This window comes from Meles meles, chromosome 1 (assembly GCF_922984935.1).
Source record: "Meles meles chromosome 1, mMelMel3.1 paternal haplotype, whole genome shotgun sequence".
NCBI classification, from domain to species: domain Eukaryota; kingdom Metazoa; phylum Chordata; class Mammalia; order Carnivora; family Mustelidae; genus Meles; species Meles meles.
Genome location: NC_060066.1, coordinates 216141858 through 216165018, shown reverse-complemented (window position 1 = coordinate 216165018; position 23161 = coordinate 216141858). Strand labels below are relative to the sequence as shown.

The 23161-nt window shown below is 60.9% G+C and overlaps 1 protein-coding gene across 1 annotated transcript in view; it reads right to left on the bottom strand.

Annotated features, from left to right (window-relative positions):
• Positions 1-23161, bottom strand: part of CFAP74 (cilia and flagella associated protein 74) — a 71665-nt gene that overhangs the window by 20477 nt on the left and 28027 nt on the right. The window contains 13 exon segments of the mRNA XM_045985320.1: positions 39-201; positions 1343-1507; positions 9568-9657; positions 10083-10149; positions 12323-12441; positions 12913-13086; positions 14597-14761; positions 16013-16217; positions 17371-17528; positions 18275-18377; positions 19031-19141; positions 19737-19907; positions 22278-22382. Coding sequence (XP_045841276.1) covers positions 39-201; positions 1343-1507; positions 9568-9657; positions 10083-10149; positions 12323-12441; positions 12913-13086; positions 14597-14761; positions 16013-16217; positions 17371-17528; positions 18275-18377; positions 19031-19141; positions 19737-19907; positions 22278-22382 — 1796 coding nt within the window.

Below are 23161 nucleotides of genomic sequence, written 5' to 3'. Positions count from 1 at the left end.
GGAGGCAGCGGGTGCCTGTCCCCCGGTGCCCCGCTCACCCGTGGGGCGCCCCTCTTGCTGTTCCCTGCTGTCCGGCTTCCCAGACTCCTTCTGGCTCGGCACGTCTGTGGGAGAGGACTCGGTGCCCTCGATCTGCTGCTCAGAAACGCTGGTGATGATTTTATCGTAAAAGCTTTTACCTTCATCTGTGAACGCGCCGCTCTGAAAAGGGAACAAGACACTCTCACTCGCGGTTTCCCATTTGCTCTTCCCACTCTCCTGCCCAGACCCTGTTGCCCGCAGGGCCACGTGGGGAGCCTGGCCACCATCCTCCCTCTCTCCCGAGCCAGGCGTGCAGACCGCCGCTGCCTGGGGGCGCGGGCCCGACCACCGGTCTCTAGTCCAGGCCGGCTCCTGGCTCCTCCATGGGCACCGAGGCCGGGTCTCGGGTCGTCCCACATGCAGCCCATTCCACGGTCTCTCTCCACGCTGACACTCTGCCCTCCTTTCCTGGGACATGTGGCTTGTCTCCCCACATGGGGTTGGTGCCCCAGGCCCCAGCTCCATACTCTTGGCTCAGAGACCTGCAGGTCCGAAAGCTGACCCGGCCTGTGCCCGCCTCCTCACCCACCGTTCTCCTGGCCCTGCCCCGGGTTCACACCCCAGCCCTCCCCACCTCTGTCCCTACCCCACTGGTCCTGCCCTCCCTGCAGGAGACCCGTCCGGGGCCCCCGCGCCGACCCCGCACTACCAGACCAGAAATGAAAGGTAGCTCAGTGCTTCTCGTCGGACGTCTCTCTCACCCGTCCTCATCCCCGAAAGACCTCCCAGTGCCCGGGGGTGTGACAGAAGCCGTTTCCACAGATGGGGTCCCACCTGCATCGCTCTGGGTTGTGTCCGCTCTCTCAGCAGCAGGTCCGCACGGCCTTCCGTGGGAAGACCGTGGCTCACCTCATGCCTTTGGAAAATGTACAGGAGTGGGCAGGGCTTGCCTGTGGCTTTCAGGCCATGTCCTCTTGGCTGGCCTGTCCCAAGCAGGGACTTCACAGGTACATCGGGAGAAAGGTGGGTCCCCTGTGGCTCTTGGGCTTGGTGCTCTTGGCCGCTGCCCCATCAGCCACCACACACTCGAGAGGGGTCAGGGTCCCGTTGCCACTGGACCCGACAGGCAGCCCCAGGTGGCCCCGTATGGAGCCAATTTCCCCCACTCTGCCAGACAAGGACACCCAGCCCTGTGCTGACAGGCCCCTTCCCACCACCACTGTTTCAGACTCACAGCACTGTCTTGGGTGGCGGGAGGCATCACACCCTGCCCCTGCCTGAGGAGCCTCGGCTAACTACTGGGAGCGAGCAACGCACTCACCATTTTCACGGCCGACTGCGCGATGCCCATTTCACAGGACTCTGATACCCGAAGAAACTTGAACTTGGTGCCCAAGCCCCCGGCGTTGGTCAGCGTGATGGTCCGGGATGTGGTCTCCCCCACCACATAGCTGCCAAAGTCGATGAGCTCCTTGTCAAGGGATAGCTGCCGAAAGACCCAGGGATGACCAGGGTGACCGCGCCTGACACTCTCCTCCCCCGCCTGCTGCCCTGCAGCCCCGAGGGGACCCCAGGGACACTGTCCACGTCCTAGAAATCGTTGGCTTGTGGACTGATTATGATGATTTGGGAGCTCCTGAGCTCCAACCTAACAGGTCAGGTTAGCTAGAAAGAAATGAGCCATCAAGCCATGAGAAGACGGAGGAACCTCGAGTGCACGTTACTAAGGGAAAGAAGCTGGAAAGGGTACGTACGGTGATTCCAACTGTATGGCATTCTGGAAAAGTCAAAATTAAGGAGGTAGTAAAGGGATCAGGGGTTGCCAGCATTTTGGGGGGAGGGAGGAAGGCGCACCGGGGGTCTGCAGGCAGCGACCCGCTCTGTGTGACCACAGCGGTGACGACGTGGCTGGAGCTTCGTCCAAACCGCAGAAGGCACAGCCATGTGGGACCCTCCCTAGACCCGGCCCCTGGAGCCCCTGGGCCGCACGGTCACTGGAACAAAGGGCCCCCCGGGGCGGGGGGACGGTGGGGGCAGGGGCACGCGGAAGTCCTGGCGGCGGCCCCTCACGTGGGGTGTGATCCCAGAGCTGCTCTCCGTGGTGAAGTCTACGGAGAAATGCATCATTCGGGAGTTGGAGGAAATCTCAGGACGGAAGGCGGATGTCACGAAACAATCTCGCTTGGTCATAGTTTGAGGAAACAACCTGACTAGAGCGTGGGGAGAAGGTGCTGAGCTGAGTCACTCAGGGAGGGGCGGGCTCTACGGGCTGAAGTCTCCGGCCCCGGGGCTGGAGCGGGGGGCTCGGGCAGGAGCACTGTTTCCGAGGGAGGGCTCGCTGTCCACACTGCACACGCTGGGCTGAGTGACCAGGGCACGGGCGGTGGGTGGGGAAGCCCCGCTCTGGCTGTGGCACCAGAGATCACAGGTGAGCCCGAGGAAGAGGCCGGAATGGTCCATGCGGGACTGTATCAGAGTGGAGTGACCCGCGTGAATGTTTGGGGCAACAGGCCAGCCCCAGCGGCCCCATCTTCTAGGTTCCCCTTCCTTTCTTTTCTTTTCCTTCCTCCCTCCCTCCCTTCCTTCTTTCCTTTCCCTCTTTCTCTCTATTTGAAAAGATTGATGGATGTATTGAGAGAGCGTGGGTGCACATGAACGGGGCGGGGAGGGGCAGAGGGACAGGTTCTGCACTGGGCACGGAGCTGGACGTGGGGCTCGATCTCACAACCCTGCGATCGCAACCTGAGCCAGAATCAAGAGTCGGAAACGTAACCAGCTGTGCCCCCAGGCCCCCCTGTGACCGGCTGCTAATGACGCTCTCTGAGGCGCGGGGCTATCTGGAGAAAGGACTCACTCTAGCACGGGGGCAGGAGGTGCGCAGAGGAGCCGGGCGTGTTTTCTGTTAAGAAAGGACGTGCTGTGCGACCAGTGCTGAGCACAGTCGCAGCCACGCATCAGAGGGACGCGGACGGCTGGGTCGCTCCAGGAAGGATGTGGGCAGGAACGGAGAAGTTGTATTTGATTCTAACTAAGAGAGTAAATAAAGACGTGATTTTATAAAATAATGAAAGTGGACGAGACGAACCTGCCTTACAGAAAAATTCCAAATAATTCGCGCGGCCAATCAATCCTCAGTGAGCCAGAGAGCGCCTCCCGCCTCGAGTCCTCCCACGGAGCACAGGCTGGCAGGAAGGCGGCAGAAGAGAAGCATCCTGTGACCCGGCGGCCACACCGAGTCAGGCAAAGGGCGCGTCGCGCTGCCCTCGACATGACGTGGCCAGAAGCCTGTGGTCCTGCTCCCGAAACCCACCACGTCAGCCCGCTCATGCGGTAAACTTCCGACAAAACCCACTGGAGGAGCATTCCACATAGTAACGGACTCCAAACTGCCACGGTCGTCAAAAGAAAGTCTCAGAAACTGTCACAGCCAGAGAGAGGGGACCCTCCTACTCTGCTGGTGGGAATGCAGGCTGGGGCAGCCGCTCCGGAAAACAGCAAGGAGGGTCCGCACAAAGTCGAAAATAGAGCTGCCCTACGACCCAGCGACTGCACTACTGGGTGTTTACCCTAAAGATACAAATGTAGGGGGGCGCCGGGGGGGCTCAGTGGGTTAAAGCCTCTGCCTTCAGCTCGGGTCATGATCCCAGGGTCCTGGGATCAAGTCCCGCATCGGGCTCTCTGCTCGGCGGGGAGCCTGCTTCCTCCTCTCTCTCTCTGTCTCTCTGCCTACTTGTGATCTCTGTCTGTCAAATAAATAAATAAAATCTTTAAAAAAAAAAGATACAAATGTAGGGATCCGAAGGAACACTATGCAGCCATCAAAAGAAATGAAATCTTGCCATTTGCAACGATGTGGATGGAACTAGAGGGTATTATGCTGAGTGAAATAAGTCCATCAGAGAAAGACAACTATCATACGACCTCCCTGATATGAGGAAGCTGAGAAACAAGACAGAGGATCATAGGGGAAGGGAGAGAAAAACGAAACAAGATGAAACCAGAGAGGGAGACAAACTCTAAGAGAGTCTTCATCTCAGGAAACAGACTGAGTGTTGCTGGAGCAGAGGGGGTGGGGGGGAGGGGGCGACTGGTCGTGGACACTGGGGAGGGGGTGTGCTGTGGTGCGTGCCTGACGAGTCACAGACCTGCACCCCTGAAACAAACAATACATGTTAATTAAAAAAACCTGCCACAGTCACAAGGACCCACACAAAGCAGCCGCCATAAGGAACGTGTTAGGCAAGATGCGATGCCCAGAAACGGGACATTAGGTAAGATCTGCGGAAATCTGAATACCGTGTCTTCTTCAGCGGGTCGCCACGGCACGTCAGTGTCGGTCAACCGTCTTGGTAGCCGCGCGGACCAACACGCTCATGGCAGAAAGTGGCTGTAGGACTGCATTTTTCCGTAGCGCTAAAACTATTCCAAACCATAAAGTTATTTAAGAAAAACCCAAGGAAGGGGCGTCTCGAGGGTCGGGAGGACACGCTCGCGCTCAGAGGGTCTGGCCGCCGTCCTGGAGACATCAGCGCGTGGTGGCGCCTCCTTCCTCTGGGGCACACGTCCCCTCGCCCTCAGGGCCCGCAGGCGTCTGGCGCGGGCTAAGAAGGTCGTGTGCAGGCTGCCGCCCTGTGAGGCGTTTCTGGGCTCCGGGTTTGGAGGCCCAGGAGCTCCACGCTCCCCCGCGCCCCTGCAGGACAGAAACTGCTGAGACGGGACAGAGCAGCCTGTGCGCGTGTGGCCGCGTGGGGGTGTGTGCGGAACGTGTGCGTGTGCATGTGGATGGACGAGGGGGCACGTGACGTGACCTGTCTCCTGGTTAGGGGTCGTGCGACGTCCAGAAGCCGTGTCTGGACAAAAGGGAGGGGCCGCCCCCACCGTGCTGAGCGGGAGGCAGGCCTGGGCGGGGCTGTGTGTGCTGAGTGTGGGGGCGACAGAAGGTCCCCCATGAAACCGGGTGGCCCGAGGGGCTCCCTGTGTGCCCCCCGCCCGTTCTCGTCCTCCTGTTCATGACAGACCCCCGAGCGCCCGCGGGGCACGGAGCTGCCTGAGAAAGACTCCACAGCCCCGTCCACCTCGCGGCCAGGGCTCACCGGGCGACCACCACGCGCGGCTCATGCGGGGCCTGGCCTTTCCCCCTCCCTCCGGCCTTGGAAGCCAGTTTTGGGGGTGGCAGCACGTGGGCCACCTCACCCCCGGGGCAGGAACAATTCCTGGTGACAACGGTCCTGGGCACCCTCGTCCCTGCAGCTCCCCCTGGTGGCCTCACGACCAAAGTGCAGAAGAGCCCGAGGACACGGGGACCCCGTGCTGGGCGGGCCGCACTGGGGATGCTGGACTTCTGTGTACTTGGAGACGGGCCAGGCCGCAGATGATGCTTCCTGGTCCGTCCAGAAAAGAACCCGAGGCCTTGCCCTCCAGGGGAGCTGGGCTTCCCAGGGCCCGGCCTTCTGCCACGGCTGAGTCCGGGGTCTGAAGCTTGACTCCCTCACGCACTCGCTCTTTCTGAGGCTCGTTGCCCAGCAGACAGTGCGCCCCGTGCCGCGGCCCACGTGTCCACACGGTGTGGGGGCGGCTTCCAAGCCCGGGAGCGGTGGCTGTCCTGGAGGCTGGAGGCTCCAGCAAACGTCAGCTCCCTCTGGCCTCCGTGAGGCTTGGCGGCCACTGGCAGGGCTGTCACGGCCGGGGCCACCGCACACACGCTGTGTGTGACCCGAAGCAGGGGCCCGGGGCTGCCACGGCCACGGCGGGGGGCGAGGTGAGCGCCAAGAACGGACACTGTGCCACGAGAGCACGCGGAACGCGTAGAACCGTGAAGCCACGAGGAAACAGGAAGAAAGAGAACCTAACGTGCCGCCCTCGCCAGCGATGTCTGTCCCACCTCCTCCTCATGCTGCAGACCAGGAAATGAGGGAAAAGACAGAGAAAACAGCAGCTCCGTACAGAAAACGGCACTACCAGCCTTCCCGGGGGCGGGAGCCCAGGCGGTGGGTCGCAGGGAGCACGGAGCCCCAGGAGACTCGCCCAGCCTGGGGAAGGGGCTGCTGCAGGCGGGGGGCGTGGGCGTTGCTACAACTCCAGGGTGACGCCCACGCTTGCTGGGAGGGGGCGGGGGTGCCGCGCTGGGGGTCCGGAGAGGGTGTGGGCCATCGGGAGACTGGTCTTGGCAACCGCACCAGCGGCGGCTGGAGAGAGTCTCAGCGGACGCTGAGATATGACAACCGGGTCGAGTCTGGAAGGAAGCTGGCGGAGCCTTGGGGACGTGGGCCACATCCGCGTCACGGGGGGCCGGCGGCAGGAGAGGAGGAATATGGCTCGAGGCGCCCGCGTGTGACGAGAGACAGGAATGCGAGACCCACACGGGGACACATTATAATCAGACCTTTGAGACGGGGGGGGGGGGGGGGTGACGCCAGCATCCGTGTGAGGCCACACCAAGACGGTCACCAGATTCCAGAAGCCCCAGAGGCCAGAGGGCCGTGGGCCAGTGTGTACAAACGACCAAAAGGGAACCACCGTCAGCCAAAACCCTTCTCCAGCAAAACCGTCTTTCCAAAGTGAGAGAAACCAAGACATTTCCAGACGATCAAAATGCAGGAAATGTGCCCGGAGCCTGGGGGCCAAACGGAGACCTGGGGGATCGTCCCTGGAGGCCCCAGTAAAGGCGAGCGCACGGGCGACAGGAAAGCCAGTGTTCTCGTCCCGGAGCTGCAACGTGGGTTTTGTTCTCTCCACGATTTAGGAGGCCGATCTGCTGCCGCTTTTGTTTGAAACAGGCATCGGTCTAGAAGCTAATGTTACTGTCACTTCGGTTTGTGACCCACGTTTTGTTTTCTACCTAACTTAAGAGACTAATGCAGTTACGACACTGTGAGCCTGTGGTCTCGGACGCCCCATCACAGCGGTGTAGTGCTCGGAAGGGCCGCCGAGCCGTGAGGAACGGACCGTCGGGGCTGTGGCTTCGGGACGCGGAATGTAATCCCCGGGTAACCGCTCGGGAAATAGCTACGGATTGTACACGGGAGGAAACGGGAAGGAGTTTAAACATTTGACTCTAAAAACAATCAGCTAAACCCAAAAGAAGTCAGCGATGCAGGAAACGAGGGCTGGCAGGATGGAAGCTGGTTCTGGGCACCAGTCCTCCTCCACAGGGACAGACACTCTGACCCATGCGGCAACGTGCGTGACTCCTGTCACAGTCACAGAAGGTCACAGAAAGTCGCAGACGGCCCCAGGAGACACGTACCGCGGGATCACACTTGCATACGGCACCGAGCGCGTTCAGATCCCTAGAGACGAAGGTGAGGAGGTGCCGGGGCCAGAGCGGGGGCAGTGGGGAGCGCCGCCCGAGAACAGAGTTCCATTCTGGCCAGAGTTCCGGAGAGCATGATGGCTGTGCCTGCCCGTCACGACAGAGCCGCGGACTTACACGCCACAGCCGGTGCCCACGGGAGCTCCTGCCAGGGACACTGCTGCCCGGACGGGGCTGCCCGGCCAAGCCCAGCCTGCACGCCCGTGACCGTGCGGCGACATGCTCGCTGCCGCGATCAGCCGCTGCATCTGGGGACGGCTGGTTACACCGCATCGCTGCACGGACTGCTGACTTCCTCACTCAGGAGGGGCCACGAAGTGCCGGTTTCTGCGGCAGAAGGTCCCCCTTTATCCCAGAGACCGGTGGAAGTGCTCTAAGTGTTACGATGTTGCTGGTTTACGTGCAAGCAGATCAGCAGACAGACAGACAGACAGACCAAGCAAATGTGGTAAATGTCGGCACAAATGGGATCTGGGCATGGACATCCTCTGCTGCTTTTCTGATTTTCCTTACGTTTGAAATTTTTCTTGATTAAAAAATAGATCACAGGGCACCTCGGTGGCTCAGAAGGTTAGCCTCTGTCTTCAGCTCAGGTCATGGTCCCAGGGTCCTGGGATCGAGCCCCGCATCGGGCTCCCTGCTCAGCAGGAAGTCTGCTTCCCCCCCTCTCCCTCTCTCTCTGCCTGCCTCTCTGCCTGCTTGTGATCTCTCTCTGTCAAATAAATAAATAAAATCTTTAAAAAGAATCATGACGAGCACTGAGCAAGGCATGGAACACTGCCGAGTCAACGTCCTACCCCTGAAACTAACAGGACCTCGTCTGCCAGCCACAGCTCAGTAATAAAAGTTAAAAATACACAAAAAGATTTTTAGAAGAATCAGTTCCACACAGCAAAGGCAGACAAAATGAAAAGGCGACCTACAGAATGGGAGAAAATACTTGCCATCCAAAATATATGAAGAACTCACACAACTCAATAGTGAAAAAACAAACAGTTCGGTTAAAAATGGGCAGAGGAAGGGCGCCTGGGTGGCTCAGTGGGTTAAGTCGCTGCCTTTGGCTCAGGTCATGATCTCGGGGTTCTGGAATTGAGCCCCGCATCGGGTTCTCTGCTCCGTGGGGAGTCTGCTTCTCCCTCTCTCTCTGCCTGTCTCTCTGCCTACTTGTGACCTCTGTCTGTCAAATAAATAAATAAAATCTTTAAAAAAAAATGGGCAGAGGACCTGAACAGACATTTTTCTTCTTCTTTTTTTTTTTTTAAATAGAGAATAAAATTAAAGCAGCTCTTATTGATGGGGCAGTCAGGCGGGCGAGCGCTGGGGATGCAGCCCGTCTCCACACTCAGCACACGCTCTACCCCAGGAGCCATGTGCACGGCCAACAGGCACACGGAAATTCCTCAACGTCGCTCACCATCAGGAAAACGCGGGTCAGCCCACGACAAGGCACCAGTTCCCAGCTATCAGAACGGAGAGACTCAGAAACGCCAGAAACAACAGGGGTCGGTGAGGACGTGGAGAAGGGGAACCAAACAGGTGCAGCCACTAGGAACACAGCGTGGAGACTCCTCAACAAGCTAAACACGGAGCTACTCTGCGATCGGCAACGGCACTTCTGGCAACGCCTCCAAAGGAAAGGACACCGCTAACTCAGAGAGACAGCCGTGCCCGGATTCACAGCAGCATCTTTCACCGGGACCAACCGGTGCGGACAACCTATGCGTCTGCCAGCGGGTGACCAGACGGATAAAGGCGATCTTGCGGTTTGGAGCAGCGTGGATGAGCCTTGAAGGCTCCGTGTGAAGTGAGATGCGGCAGGCAGAGAAAGACAATGTGGTGTGGCCTCCCTTCCGTGCGGGATCTACAAAACCCAAGCTCACAGATGCGGACGGCAGAGCGGTGGCTGTGGGAGGCGGGGTGGGCGAACGGGGAAGGTGGCCCTCAGGTGCAAATTTCAGCTGTCAGGCCTGGGGATGTGACGCACCCCATGGTGACCGTCGTTTAAAAGGGAAATCGAGGGGACCTCACGGAATTGCTGGGAGCCCAGCGTCTCCTGAGACGAGCCCCAAGGTCTCCTGCGGTCTGGGCTTCCCGGTGTCGGGAGCGCTCACCTGCCCAGGGCTTGGCCCCAGCCTCAGGGGGCTGCATGGGATGGAGGCCGGGACCTGGGACACACCGTATAGATGCCACCAGGGCCACCCCAGAGGCACTGGGTCGGGCGTCTCTGCACTTACCGCACATTTCTTCGTGGAGCACTTCAGCGGAACGGAAAATGCCCCCGTCTGAGCCATAAATGAGATGTTTCCTTCCAGATCTTCGTTGATCTAAAAAAATAGAACCCCCCAACCACTGTGACTTTGTAACTTGACCCAGGGACACATGTGGCTCCAGGACCACAGGCTGGACCTGGGCATCCACACGGTGGCTGGGGAGCCTCGCGCCGGGCAGGGCCCATTAGAACACTCCAGCATGCCCCATTTAGACCCAAGCACAGCACCAGATCACACCCGCTGGCTGGCCAACATCAGGGCGGCCTTGCAAACCTCCCTAACATCAGGAACGTGGGCGAACAGGTTTGGAACTAGAACAGGGGCCTGTGGGACCCCTCTGGAGCCCTGTGCGCCCCTCCTCCGCCACCACAGCAGTGTCTGCAGAGCCTGGGGAGGGGCAGAGACCTGGTTCCCCCCACCACCCATTCACGATGGGGGAAAGTCCCTTCACACCATCTGGTTTCGGAACACACACTCACCATGGGCTTGAAGGTGACGAGTACTTCGCAGGACATCCCAGCTGACATGGGACCCGGGGGATCAAAGCTGCAGGCACAACCATCGTGTGACATGCGATCAGATTGACAGGGAACGCGTGGCTGGGCTGGAATCAGCTGTGCGCAGTAGCCATGGCCCGGAGCAGCCACCGAGCGGGCCTTCTGGACCCCTTCCTGCCCGCCCTGGGCACGGAGCCCCAGGTCCCAGGGCCCACGTAACGTGTGCAGAGGGAGGGAGGGGCCGGGTGCCATGGGGTGAACAGGCAGGATGTTAACACCAGTGTGAGGGCTGTGAGCCAGGCCGGGGGCGGGCACTGACCCTGCACACAGCCAGGACCCTGGGACCCACTTGCAGTGAAAGATCCCAAGAAAGAGCCCAAGCTTCACGGGGAGACTCGGGGGGCGCTCAGCCTGTCTTGGTCTGGAGCCTGAGTGAGGAAAAGCAGCTCCCAGGGTTCCTAGGGTGGGGTGTGCTTGGCGTTTGGGTTAGAAACGTACAAGCTACGATTTGATGTAATCGTCTCCTCCCTGGCTGGTAGTGACCCCTGGGCACCAGGCAGAACCAAAACTTGTTTTGGTGGGAAGGAAGGTTTTTGACGCCACATCACAGAGACCCCCTGGGGGAGGGCAGAGTCGCCCTGGCGATAAGACGGGATTCCCTTGTTGGAAAGGACACGTGGACACCAACCACACACACGCAGACTGCAGGGCCAAACTCCAAGGGCCTTGGGTAAGAGAACGACGGAACGGAGACTTTAAAAGATGTCATGTTAAAATGACCAAGGACAGAAATAGAGAAACACAGACATGGGAAAGGAGCCAGATGAGGTCGCGAGGTAGCCGCTGGCCTGAGGCAGGGTGCAGGGCTCCTGGAAATGAGAAGTACGGCCACTGACACAATGTCAACAGCCAAGTAGACGCGGAGGGAGAAGGGCCGACTGAGTGTCGGCCTCGAGGACACACCTGGACGCCAGCTGGGGAGACGCCCACAGCTGTTCAGAGGTCTGGGTCCTCAGTGAGCCCTGACATGTCTAAGAAAACCAGCCCAAGCCTGACGTGCCGCGGAGAAGCTTCAGGACCCCGGAGACAAGGACATCTCAAGGAGACCAGAGGGAAAGCCGGACGCCACGCCAGGGACTGGACCTTCAGGCTGACGCCGACCTGCCAGCAGCCGCCACAGGAATCAGAAGGTGTGTGTGTGGGGGCTAAGCTCAGGGCAGGACTCCAGCTCCAGCCCCACTGGGGAGAGCTTCGGGTGCTGAGGGAGTGGACGCCCTGAGTCAGGGCCCCTGGACTCCCCCCAGAGACCCACAGACCAGCGCGAAGTCCAAGGGGACCACAAGTAAATGCCGTGCCTCCTGCATGACGGCAGGACGGCAGGACAGAATTATGGGGCCGGCGGCAGTTCCCAGCTGGTCTGCCCACACAGGCCTTTGCAGACAGCACCAGAGCCTACAGCGCTGCCGGAAAGAGAGAAGGGGGAACGCAGAAGCCCTGTCTGGTCTACGAGCAGCCCCCAGAAGTGGACAGCATGTCCCGCGTGGGAGAAGCTGACCAGAGCCCAGGTCAGCGAGCGCAGAGTGCAGGGACAGGCAGTGGGGACCTGCCCTGCACCCACCGCTCCAGCCAGGAGTCCTAGAGCTATCCCGGGTCATCGCAGGCCTCCAAATGCATCAGCTAAAAGCTGGCGCAAACCAGGAAGAAGCTTTTTTAGAGCCGGAGGCAAAACGGAAAAGCGCAGACGCAGAGACTTCGCCGCGGACACGAGCAGGTCAGCACGAGAGAAGGGAGGGGAGAAGCAAGGCAGGGGAGAAGCAAGCGTGAAAGGGGACCGGGTAGACGTGAAAAGGTCCGACTCCCGCACCAGTGGGGTCGTAGAAGAAGGACAGAGAAGCACGGTGACAGAGAGGACACGCAAAGGCAGCGGGAGGGACAGTCCTGAGGCAGGGAGGGCTTTAACCTTCTCACAGAAAAGGCCCAACAACCACCAGGGACATCTTACCCAGAGCGGGCGACACCAAAACACGGACAGGGCAGAAATGTGGCCGCCACAGCCCTGATCAGGCCGGCGGGGGCTGACCTCAGACAGCGCCCACCCAGGCTGACGGACCGAGCCGCCTCCCCGCGGAAGGCTTTTGCCCAGACCAAGGCCGCCTGGGTGTGAAGCTGCAGCTCTGACCCTGGGAGCCCGCACCGCCCGGCCGCGCCCCGTGGCCTCTCACTGGATGTGGACGAAGTCCCGCAGGCGGTCCTCCACGCCCACCAGCCTGCAGTAGTTAATGGCGTAGGTGGCGTTTGTCAACGTGATCTTTTTCTTGTACACTTTGCCGGGATCAAAATCCTGGAAAAACCAGAGAAGTTCTTCTGAGCGCGTGGCAGCCGCTCCCCGTGTTACCGACGCCCGCGTGCTGACGACATGACGGCGGCGGGGACAGCACGGAGAGCGTCCTGAGACCAGAGCAATTCCGAAGGTCTCCCGACTTAGGAAGGGCCTGCGGAGACGCAGGGAGAGCGGGAGCGGACGCAGCTCCCCGGGGACCTCGGACCGCGTGGGGCCGGGGCTGGCGCTCGGCTCTGTGTCACCGCGGGGACCGTGTGCCGTCCCAGGAGCCCGCCAGCACCCTGTCCTGCAGAGTCCGGTGGCCGAGACGACGTGTGAGCGCTGACCTCCTCACGTCCCTTCCCAGGGAGGCCGTTGGCGGGGACGAGGCCCCTCCCGGGGCTGCTGTCTGACCCCCCGGCACCCTCAGCACCGGGGGTGGGGCCGGTAGCGCATCGCCCCGTCTGCGGCCCGGCGGGCTCTCGGGCTCACCTTGAAGTGGACGAGCCACGGCTTGCTCTTGAAGGGGCGACCTCGGAACTCGCGCCCAGACACCACCTGCCTGTGGGTCACTCGGCTGCGCAGCTGCTCCATGGTGCGGGCCAGGATGTCCTTGTCCATCTTCGTCCCCCCCGCGGGCTTCCGGTCCACCTCCTCCTTGGGCACCTGCGGTTCCAGGAAACAGTGACCGACACAGGAGGGCCAGCCCGGGCCCAGCGAGGCGCTCTGCTCCCCGCGGCCGAGGCAGCTCGGTGGCCGCAGAGGTTAGCGGCGCAGAGCCGGGGCCGGAGCAGCCGAGCCGGGACAGCCCGCACCGCCCGGCAGGCCGCTCAGGGAGCCCGGCGATCGCCAGGCCGGCGGTCCCTGCTTCAGAGAGAAAGGACAGATGGGAAGAGTAGACCCATCCCGGGTCCCAGCAGATTTCTGGGAAGTAATGGCAGGCCAGAGTTCTCTAGACTTTCGAAGAGTTGATTTATTTTTCTGTATTTATTTATTTATTTATTTATTTATTTATTTATTATTTTCTTGGCAGGAGAGCAGCAGAGAGAGAGAGAGAGAATACTTTTCTTTTTTAAAGATCTTATTTATTTATTTATTTTTAAATTAATTTTTTTTGGCAGAGACATAGCGAGAGAGCGGGGTGTGGGAGAGGGAGAAACAGGCTCCCCACTGAGCAGGGAGCCCAACACGGGGCTCCCTCCCAGGACGCTGGGACCATGACCGGAGTCCAAGGCAGACGGTCACCGACTGAGCCCCCAGGCACTGCAGGAGAGAGTGAGTCTCAAGCAGGCTCCGTGCTGGCCGTGGGCACTCAGTGCTCAGATAGCGTCTGACTCTCGATTCTGGCTCAGGCCGTGATCTTGGGGCTAAGAGACGGAGCCCGGGTCAGGCGCCACGCTCAGCGGGAAGTCTGCTGTCCCACTCCCTCTGCCCACACCCCACGCCCTGAGCCGTGCTCTCTCTTTTTTACTCTCTCTCACATAAATAAATAAATCTTAAAAAAAAAAATAAAATAAAGAGCTAATGTCTCAGTAGCAACAAAGCAAAATAAAAAAAAAAGACACCGGAGGCTTAACTGATTGAGCTGCCCAGACACCCCAGTTTCCTAGATTTTCAAGTTTTTTTAAAAAAGATTTTATTTATGTTGAACTAATTAGGACAGGGTCAATGAAGATTGTCTAGTGGACATTCTTTTAAACATCTCCTTCCAGAGGGCCATGTTCCCGTTAATTCCTAGCCCTGTGTTGACCACTGAGGTTGTGTACGTAAGGTTCCATGGTTCTGTTCTCTAGCCCAACTGCTTCATCTTGCCTGCAGGAACATTTGGAGAAATTTTGGGAAATATCTGTTGAAATCCAGAAATACTCTATCTTAAAAATTTCTCTGACCTTTGAGAATGGCAACCCTGTCAAAAATAAATAAATAAAACAAACAAGAAACAGATTTTATTTACTTGACAGAGCGAGAGAGCACAACCAGGAGGAACACCAGTTCCCTAGATTTTAAGTCAGGCCAGGAGGAAGGTTTTGAAATGCCCGGCAGGGAGCAGCACAGATAACGCTGTCCCCCGGGCGACCGGAGTGACCGGGCATGGGGCTCAGTCTGCGGCCGTGGCTCCAGGCCAGCAGGCACCCTGCATTTCCAACCTCAGGTCCTGGAGGCAGGAAGCGCTCACCTGGTACGGCTTATGGTCTTCCTTCCAGAGCCCGGGGATCTCCGGCTCGGCCAGCGTGTCATCTTCCCAGCTGGTGTTCCCGGGGTCTCCCTGGACGGACTCACTGGAAATGGCTTCCAGTAACTGTGACGCTCTGGGGTGTGTGGCCCCATCGCCATCCTGTTGCTGGGGAAGAGAATGTGTTAACAATTACAGAAAATAGGGACTCTACAGCTCAGCGAGAAGAAAATAACCCTCACAGAGAGCCCCTTGGGGCTTACCTGGGGACCGGAACACTGTTTTGTAACTTTTCCCATTTAAAATATAAGTATCTTTATACAGCATTAAATATTTTTCTCCAACACCCACAAAAGAATCCACAAGACACCTACTGGTATCTTCTCCCCAACCCTTAGTTTTGCATGATTTCTAATTTTTGCTCCTATGAACCACACCCTGGAAAAGTCCTTCATGGTTACCCCTCGGAGGATGCCTGGTCCTGGGACTGGGCTTCAGTGGGGCCTGGGCACAGCCTCCCTCCAGGGCTCCCGGTGTGGACGGGCAGGGACGTTTCCTGGGGCAGCCGGAGACTCCGGCCAGGGGGCCAGAGGGCCCGGTGGAGGGGGCAAGAGGAGGAAGCGGCAGGGAGGAAGGCCCAGAGGTGAGGCAGCTCAGCGTGGACAGGGGGCTGGGAAGCAGGAGACTGAAGACCACCTCGGGACAGAGTGAAGGCCCCACAGTGCCCCGAGGGGCTTTTAGCGGTCGTACCGTGCGTTGGTTGGAGCCAGTGCCCCGGACCTCGAGGTTTTAGGGTACACAAGGGCAGAAGTGCTGTACTGGGCTCAGGTGGGGGCCTCCTGTCCCCACCCCACACCCCTAAAGACAGGTCAATAGGTCCCCTGCCCGGGGGGGCTGGCCGGAGTTGTCCCTCGGTAGGGATGCCGGCGTGAAGGGATGAGGGCATGCCCGAGAGGAAGGACGCAGGAGTCTGAGGCACAAATGCCCCCTAGGCCGGGACTGGCCTCTGCTGGTGGACCTGTCTCAGTTACACAGGGACAGGTCAGGTGACCTGAGCCACCCTGTTGCAGGCGACGCCTCCTGCATGGAGTCCCCAGGGGGTGGCTCCCATGTGGATGGGGCACCAGAGACCCGGGTCTGTCCTGCGGCATCGCCCAGGAAAGGACAGCTCTCTGGAGGGCGCCCTTTGGCCTGCGGCCCCCCCTGCTGCGGACAGGACACGCCCGTCCCCTGGGGTCCCCCAGCAAGGACAGCCTGAGGAAGAGCACGCTGGAGACCTCCTGGGGCAGGACGGGCAGTTTCTTCTGTTGGATCTCAGCTGGGGGGGTTGGTACAATGACTCCAGGTCCCGGGCCCTCGGGTCATCCGTCTGCTCCCCTGGAGGTGTGCACGGTTGACTGGCAGGTGCTCCCGGCTCACCGGCAGGTGACAGGAAGGGACTGCTGCGTCCTTCCCTTCACAGACGTCCGTGACGTAACTCCACGTCTTCTCCCGAAGAGTCGGCCGGCCCCGGGCTTTGGCAGGGGACGACTGTTTCCTCTTCCTGCTCTCTTCCTCGGCCTCCTCTTTCAGAATCCGACTTACGATCTCTTGCTTTCTGAGCCTCTGCTCTTCCTCGAAGGTGCTGTGGGAAAACACCGTGTGGGCCCAGAGCGGGCGAGATGCACAGTTCGACCGGCTTCAGGGCTGGGGGGCTGTGGGGGCGGGCGGCCCTGGGTCAGCACGTGACCCTCAGGAGCCACTTCCGCAGGGACCCAGGTCCAGCCCCTGGGCACCGGGTTGCAAGGACCTGGTCCTGCTCGAGCCGCTGCCTCCTGAGGGAGCGGATGAGGCCAGGAGGGCTGCCAGGCTGGAGACCCAGGACTTGAAATTCCGGCCCGGCCTGGCCCAGGCCCAGGCCCCACAATAACCCTGACCCCACAAGGGCGGCCCCTGGCCCCTGGTTTCCCGGCTGCGGCTGGGGCACACCCCCTGAGGCACAAAGCACGGCCACACTCACTCATCCAGGCTCCTCCCCGCGGCTCTCCCTGTGCCAGGCCCGGGCCAGACGGCGGGGGCTCGGGGCTTCGGTGGAGCTGCCCGGGAGCCCGTAGTGGGGTGGGGTGACGGCAAAGCCCCTGCGGTGACACGCAGGGCAAGTGGCCCCCAGACTGGAGATGCTGTCCCCAGGGAGCCGACCAGGAGGCCGGCCCTGGGTAGACCCTGACAGTGGCCATGATGGGTTGGGGGTTGGGGGCTGGTCGTGGGGGAAGGGAACGCCCCGCAGGAGGTGGGCAGGGGCAGAACACTGGCCTGGGGATCTCGGCAAGCCCACTCCAGCGGGGGGCTTGGGGGTGGGAAGCAGGGCGGGGACAGCCTGGGGGGCGAGGTACGGGGACCCCATAGGGCTGAGGGGAGTCTCAGGGGGAACGACAAGGAAGCGGGATAGTGATGAGGCTCAGCACGGGGTGCCCTTTTGGAGGAAATCAGAAAGGGGAGCCCAGGAGGGTGAGCCCAGGCTGCGCAGAGCCCCCGAGAGGAGGGATGCGGACGGCCCAGAGACAGGGAGAGCGAGCCACTCTGGGGTCTCGGGGCAGCTCTTGAGAACCCGGGACACCAGGCCAGGAGCCTGAGGAGGGCTGCGCTGGGGAGACGGGGCCGGAAGGCTCTGGGGCCCAGGGAGCAGGGTGTGGTGGGAGGGCTGGAGCCCCGCGAGGGGGGAGCCCAGGGAGGGGAGCAGCCTGCCGCCGACTGGGCCGGCCCAGGGGCCCCTCCCCCGGAGCGTGCCTCGCACTCACCGGTTCTGGGCTTCCAGCTCCTGGCACCTGCGTTGATGGACAAGGTGTTTGAAGGCGTCCCCACCTTGGGCCAGAATCATCTCCTTCTCGGTCTGGGCCTTCCGCTCAGCCAGCTCTGCCTTCGCCTGGCTCCATGCTTGAAATTTCCGGAGCGTTTCCTTGGGAAGAGAGAGCATTGGCACACACGTGTGCACACACAGCCCGGAACTTTCTGTCTCACAGGTGACGTTAAATTAGCTCCGAGATTCCCGAAGAGAAGTTTGCAGAGCCCCACCCCCCTCACCTACTGACCGTCCCTCCTCCAGACCCTCAGGGGCTTCCCGCAGCCTGAGGGCGCCGTCTGCTGTCTTCTGCTGGCCTCTGCCCACTGGCTGTTTCTTGGCCTCCCTGGGTTTCCCGCCAAGAGGCCTGCTCTCTCTTGCCTCTAAGCCTTGGCAAATGCTGTTCCCCCAGGCCCAACTGCCACACCCGAGGCCCCTGGGGTCGTCGCTTCCTCCAGCAAGATCCTGGAGCCCTGCCCACGGCCTCAGGAAGCCCTGGTCCTCCAGGAGCCTGGTCGCCTTGTCATCCCTCCTCCCATAGACCAGGCCCCCTGAGGACAGGTCTGGGGGCTTTCTTCCTGCCCAGCTAGGACCTGGCTAGGGCCAGCACAGGCCAGGGGAACGACAGATCCTTGGGGGGAACGACTGAGTGGGGAGTCTGAGTATGCGGGACTCCCGTCTGGAGGAGCAGGGACTCAGGAAGACGGGGCAGGGCGGGCCGCGCTCTGTGCCGGTGTGGAGCCCTGCCCAGAAGGACACACGCCTGCCTGGACAGGCTCCTGGAGGGTTGCGTGGGCCCTGAGGGTGTCGGGAGGCTCTCAGGCTGTCCCTCCCGGGGTGACGGCTGTGAGCCGGGCACCTACCCTGTTGGCTGTGATGCTGTTCTTCAGGGCCAGGACCGCGTCCATGCGTCTCCTCATGTGTGCCCGGGCCTCCTGCCCCTCCTGCTCCTTCTGCTCCCGGAACCTGGGGGAAGGCGCAGGTTTCACCAGAAGGACCGAAGGGGGAAGGCGCAGGTTTCACCAGAAGGACCGAAGTCTCATTGATGCGCAAGAACAGGACCAGAAGGAGCCTGGGGTTGGTCATGTCCACCAGGGAAATAATGGAATGTGGAGACACGGAAGGCACAGCAAAGTGCCGTGTGGGGCGTCTGTCCGTCTGTCGCGAGGACACGCGGAAACACGTCTCCCCGGACTGGAGGCTGCTTCCTCACGGGAGGTCGTCTTCTGAGAACAAGCAGGTGATCAGCTCAAAACTAAAAACACAGTTTTATTATTTTTTTAATAGTAAGGTGATGACTTAATGATAAAATTGGGGAATTTTAAAGAAAAACCTTTTTCTTTTTTTTTTTAATATTTTATTTATTTGACAGACAGAAATCACAACTAGGCAGAGAGGCAGGCAGAGAGAGAAGAGGAAGCAGGCTCCCCACTGAGCAGAGAGCCCGATGGGGGGCTCGATCCCAGGACCCTGGGATCATGACCTGAGCTGAAGGCAGAGGCTTTAACCCACTGAGCCACACAGGCGCCCCCAAATCGGGGAATTTTAAAGCAAAAACAAAGATCCGTTCTTCTATTTCTCCTCTGGGGTATCAACGGGAAGAGAGTCTGCAATGCTACCTTCTCAGGGAAGCCTTCAGGAATTTCACCGCCGTCTTGCGATTCCTCTGGGCGTCTTCCCCCAGCTTCTGCTGCCTGAGCCCGTGCTCCTTCTGGAGGTACGTGGACTTCCTGCGGGGGCACAGGGCAGTGGGAACAGACGCGCGAGCGTGAGCCTCAGTTCCGCAGGGGCCACGCCCACCTGGGGAACAGGCGTCCCGGAGGGCCAGGCTGGCAGCACCTATGTGCTCGTGCCAAGGGCGAGGGCCAAGATGGGGACACGGGGCAGGGCGGGCACCACGGGCAGGACCAGGACCCAGCTGGAGGGGAGGGGTGGCTGAGGACCCCGCGAGGGACGGGGGCTTGGTTCCCAGAGCAATCTGGCAGTGGACTGGCTGGGACGGGGAGGGGAAGAGTCGCGAGGACCTCGGGTGAGGAGATGGGGGCTGTGCCCAGGGAGTGGGGTGCTCCCTTCACAGTGGGACGAGGCCCTGGCGCACGTGTGGACGTGTCCTGCCCCGCTCAGGAGTGGCCCAACAGGAGGCCCCTGCACCCCGAGAACTGCAGGGTCTGAGCCCTTGGGAGCAGCCGGAGGAGGAAAGGGAAGGAAAAGTGGGCGTGGTGGCCCTGAGGACGACTCCGGCCGGCCAGGCCAGGGCAGGGCTCAGCGGGGACAAGCCCGTCTCTCTCTCCAAGCCCCCGCACCCCGCAGAGGCTCACCGCTCACCTCACCCTCAGCAGCCAGTCCCGCTCCACCTTCTCCGTGGCCACCTCCTCCCTGCAGAGCTGCTTGGCCCCCTGCTCCCGGAGGTGCTTCCTGCCAGCCTCCTCCTCCTGGGCAGACTTCTGGGCGTCCTCGAGCTGTCTCTCCTGGATGGCAATGTTCCACATGCTGCTCCTTCAAACAAGACACACTTCTGTTTGTGTCGGCGAAGGTGTGGGAGACCTGGGCCCGCACCCTCCGTGGAGCGTCCACTCCAGGGCTCTGGGAGGGCCTGGACAGCCAGTTTTGACCAACACCGATGAAGGTCAGCTCGCCCTCCTGGGAGCCCTCTGGGCCTGCAGCTGCTGGAGAGGGAGGCTCCCCCTTTACCTCAGCACCTGTGGCCCCTGCCCTGCTTGAACCTGGATCTCCACCTGGATGGCCCATGGGCACCCACCTGCGCCGGCCCCCACCTGGCCTGAGGACAGGGACAGCACCCTGAAATAGGCCAGGGCACAGGTGGGAGACGCTGCCCTTGAAGGGGGCTCCCTGTGGCACTGGGACATGGAGGGGAGGGGGGCTGGGGTTCTGGGAGTTTCTGGGCTCTGGGCATGGGCGAGTGGCAGGAATGTTCGGCTGATTGATTATGGGGTCCCTAGGCTTGAAATAGATGGGGGTTTCACTAAGGTCCCACTTTCTCCAAATAACCAGCATGGTCAGAGAGAGATAACCGTGACAGGACGGTCAGAGGGCCAGACGCACGCAGGAGGTTTTGGGGGGGCACACAGACTCAGCCCATTGGGGCTGAGCGCCCAGTCCACCCGCAGCAGAGGGCCGGCCAGGCCCCGCGCTGCACACGCCCTTCACGGCCCAGACGGTGCTGCCCCGAGCCGGGCATGGCGGTCTGTGCTCTGGGAGCGGCTGCTTTCTCTAGACACAGAGATTCCTTCTTCACCTGCGTGCCTGTCGCTGCTGCGATTCTCTGAGAAGCACAGTCGCTCAGCTCACCGTGCGGCACCATGACGCCCACGCGATGGCATCATTTTAGAGACGGAAGCGCCCAGGTGAGGAGAAGGCTCAGTTCCCCACCTGCCAGGCGCCTGCGGGCTCGGCAGCTGGTTCTGCCAACACCACGTCTGGACGCCAACTTGAGACTCAACACGAGGTGGCCGGTTCCCAAGGCGACAGCCCGTGACCCTGCGTCCCGTATGCACACCCCGAGCGCCTGCCCCCACCTGGCCTCTGTTGATCCAAATGTGGCGGAAGGGACGGCACGTCCCTTCTGAGATGACACCGGGCCTTTGGGTTTGCTACTTCCCCTCCCCCTCCACATTGCTCACCCTGGGGACTCAGTGTCCTGTGCCAAGAAGCCCTAGGAGGAGGCCTCTGCTGGAGAGAACTAAGCGGGCCTGGAAGCGGATCCCCCTTCCGGCCCAGTGAGCCTTCTGATACCATTGCCTTGGCTGCCATCCTTAGGGGAGACCTTGGGTCAGAACCACTCAGCCACACTGCTCCTGGCTTCCCGACCCTCTAGGAAGGCTGAGAGAAGGCCTGTCATGCTCAACTGCGGACGCACTGGTTGCCGCTACGCACAAGAGGGCACGTCATCCAGTCACGCACAGGAGCGCGGGTCATCCGGACCCCGGCCACGCACAAGAGCACAGATGGGTCTGGGATTCTGACAAGGCGGGGCCACAGCGTTTTTGTAGCTCTGGTGAAGATGACTGCCCAGCTGGGTGCTGGCTGGCGAGCTCTGGCCTTGGGGCCAACTGTCAAGCAAGGGCCACGTAAACGCCTTCATCCCCTCTGGCTTTGCCCACAGAAGGATCCACCATCCAGGCCACCTTCCTCTCCTTCCCTCCTCTCTCCAGATTATGGGAGGGGCTGTGCTTTAGCCCGCAGGAGCCGGGGATCAGGCTGGACTGTGTGAGCTTCCAGGAGGGAGGGGTTCCAGGCTGATCCTGGTCCTCTCTGTGCCTTCCTGCGCGTTTCCCAGAGGCCACCCAGCCAGCACTCGGGGGAGGGGCCCCTGCAGGAGGAGCAGGGCAGGAGGGACAAGAGAGATCTGACCCCTGCTAGGTCCCTTTCTTGCTTCAACACGCTCGAGGCAAGGCTGATATTTGCGTCTGGTCTGCGAAGCACTCTCTCTTCTGGCGGAGCCTTCACGAAGGTTGTGAAACACTTAAAAAAATGTTTTTTAGCAGAAAGAAAGAGTGCGCCAGCGGGGGGGTGGGGGGTGGAGGGAGGAGGAGGGAGCGGCTCAGGCGGACCCCCGCTGAGTGCAGAGCTCTGGCTCAGCCCTGAGATCAGGACCCACGGCCCGGGCATCCCCGAGACGCTTGTGCGAGACGGTGCTGGCGGCTGTGTCGGCACAGGGCAGGAAAGGGGAAAGGCCAAGCAGATTTCACAGGTCTCCTAATGTCAACGAACATGGAGAAAGTGGGAAACATTTCAAAAACGTGAGGTCTTGTCCTTTCAGTGACTGAACGAGCTCCTTCCAGGCGCGGGGCAGTGAGGGGTCAAGCTCGACGCGCCCGCCCGCCCGCCTGCCCGCGCCACCCTCACTCGTCCTTCTGCAGCAGCTCCCTGATCTGCGCCTGCGTGACTCGCTCAGTGTCCAGCTCCCTGCAGAGGCGTCTGGACACTGCCTGGAGGCGGCCCACGGCTGCGCTGCTGAGACACAGGGGCAGGGGAGCGAGGGAAGTGGGGGGCGGCAGCCTGGCCCCGAGACCCCCCTGCAGCCACCACCCACCAGGGCCGCCTTCTCCTGGCCTTTTCATCTTCCCCAGAGAAACCTGTCTAAACCTGCCAGTGGGGACGGCAACGGGTGTGACGTCCTGTGCCCGCTGCTGGCTGCTTGGCCAGTCATAGAACTTGCCAGACAACCTGCCCGGGTCACGCCACAGCCCACTCTCCTCCAGCGCCAGGGGCCGGCTCCCCTGGCTCCAGCCTGTCCGAACTGCAGGCCCACTCGGATCCAGGAAGGATCCGGCGCCGCTGCCCCAGGACCTCGAGCAGCCGGGTGGCCAAAAAGCCAGTGGAGACTCTCGGTTCTAAGCCCAGTCCGCACGCTCTCCGGTCATTCCCTTCTTGCTGGAGTTCGGGCCTGCCCGGCGCACCACCCAGTCGTCCTAACCCCTGGTGTGCTCTGACATAATGACAGGGACACCGTGATAGACGGGGTAGCCAGTGGGGCTGCCTTGCGGGAAGAGCCTAGGATGACGCTGGCCACTGGACCTGGCTGTGTGGATACCACGACCAGGACCCTAGACGCTGATGGTTGGGGAGGGGTTGTGAGCTGCTGGTCGGTCCGGGCATCGTTTCCGGACTCCTGGCCTGCTGTGTCCACAGAATCAGGAGGATTTCAAAATCTCTCTCCCTGAGGGGGCTGGGCTGCAGGCCTCCCAAAGCTGCTACTCCAAGCACTAGCAGGCTCCTGGCCCGTCTTC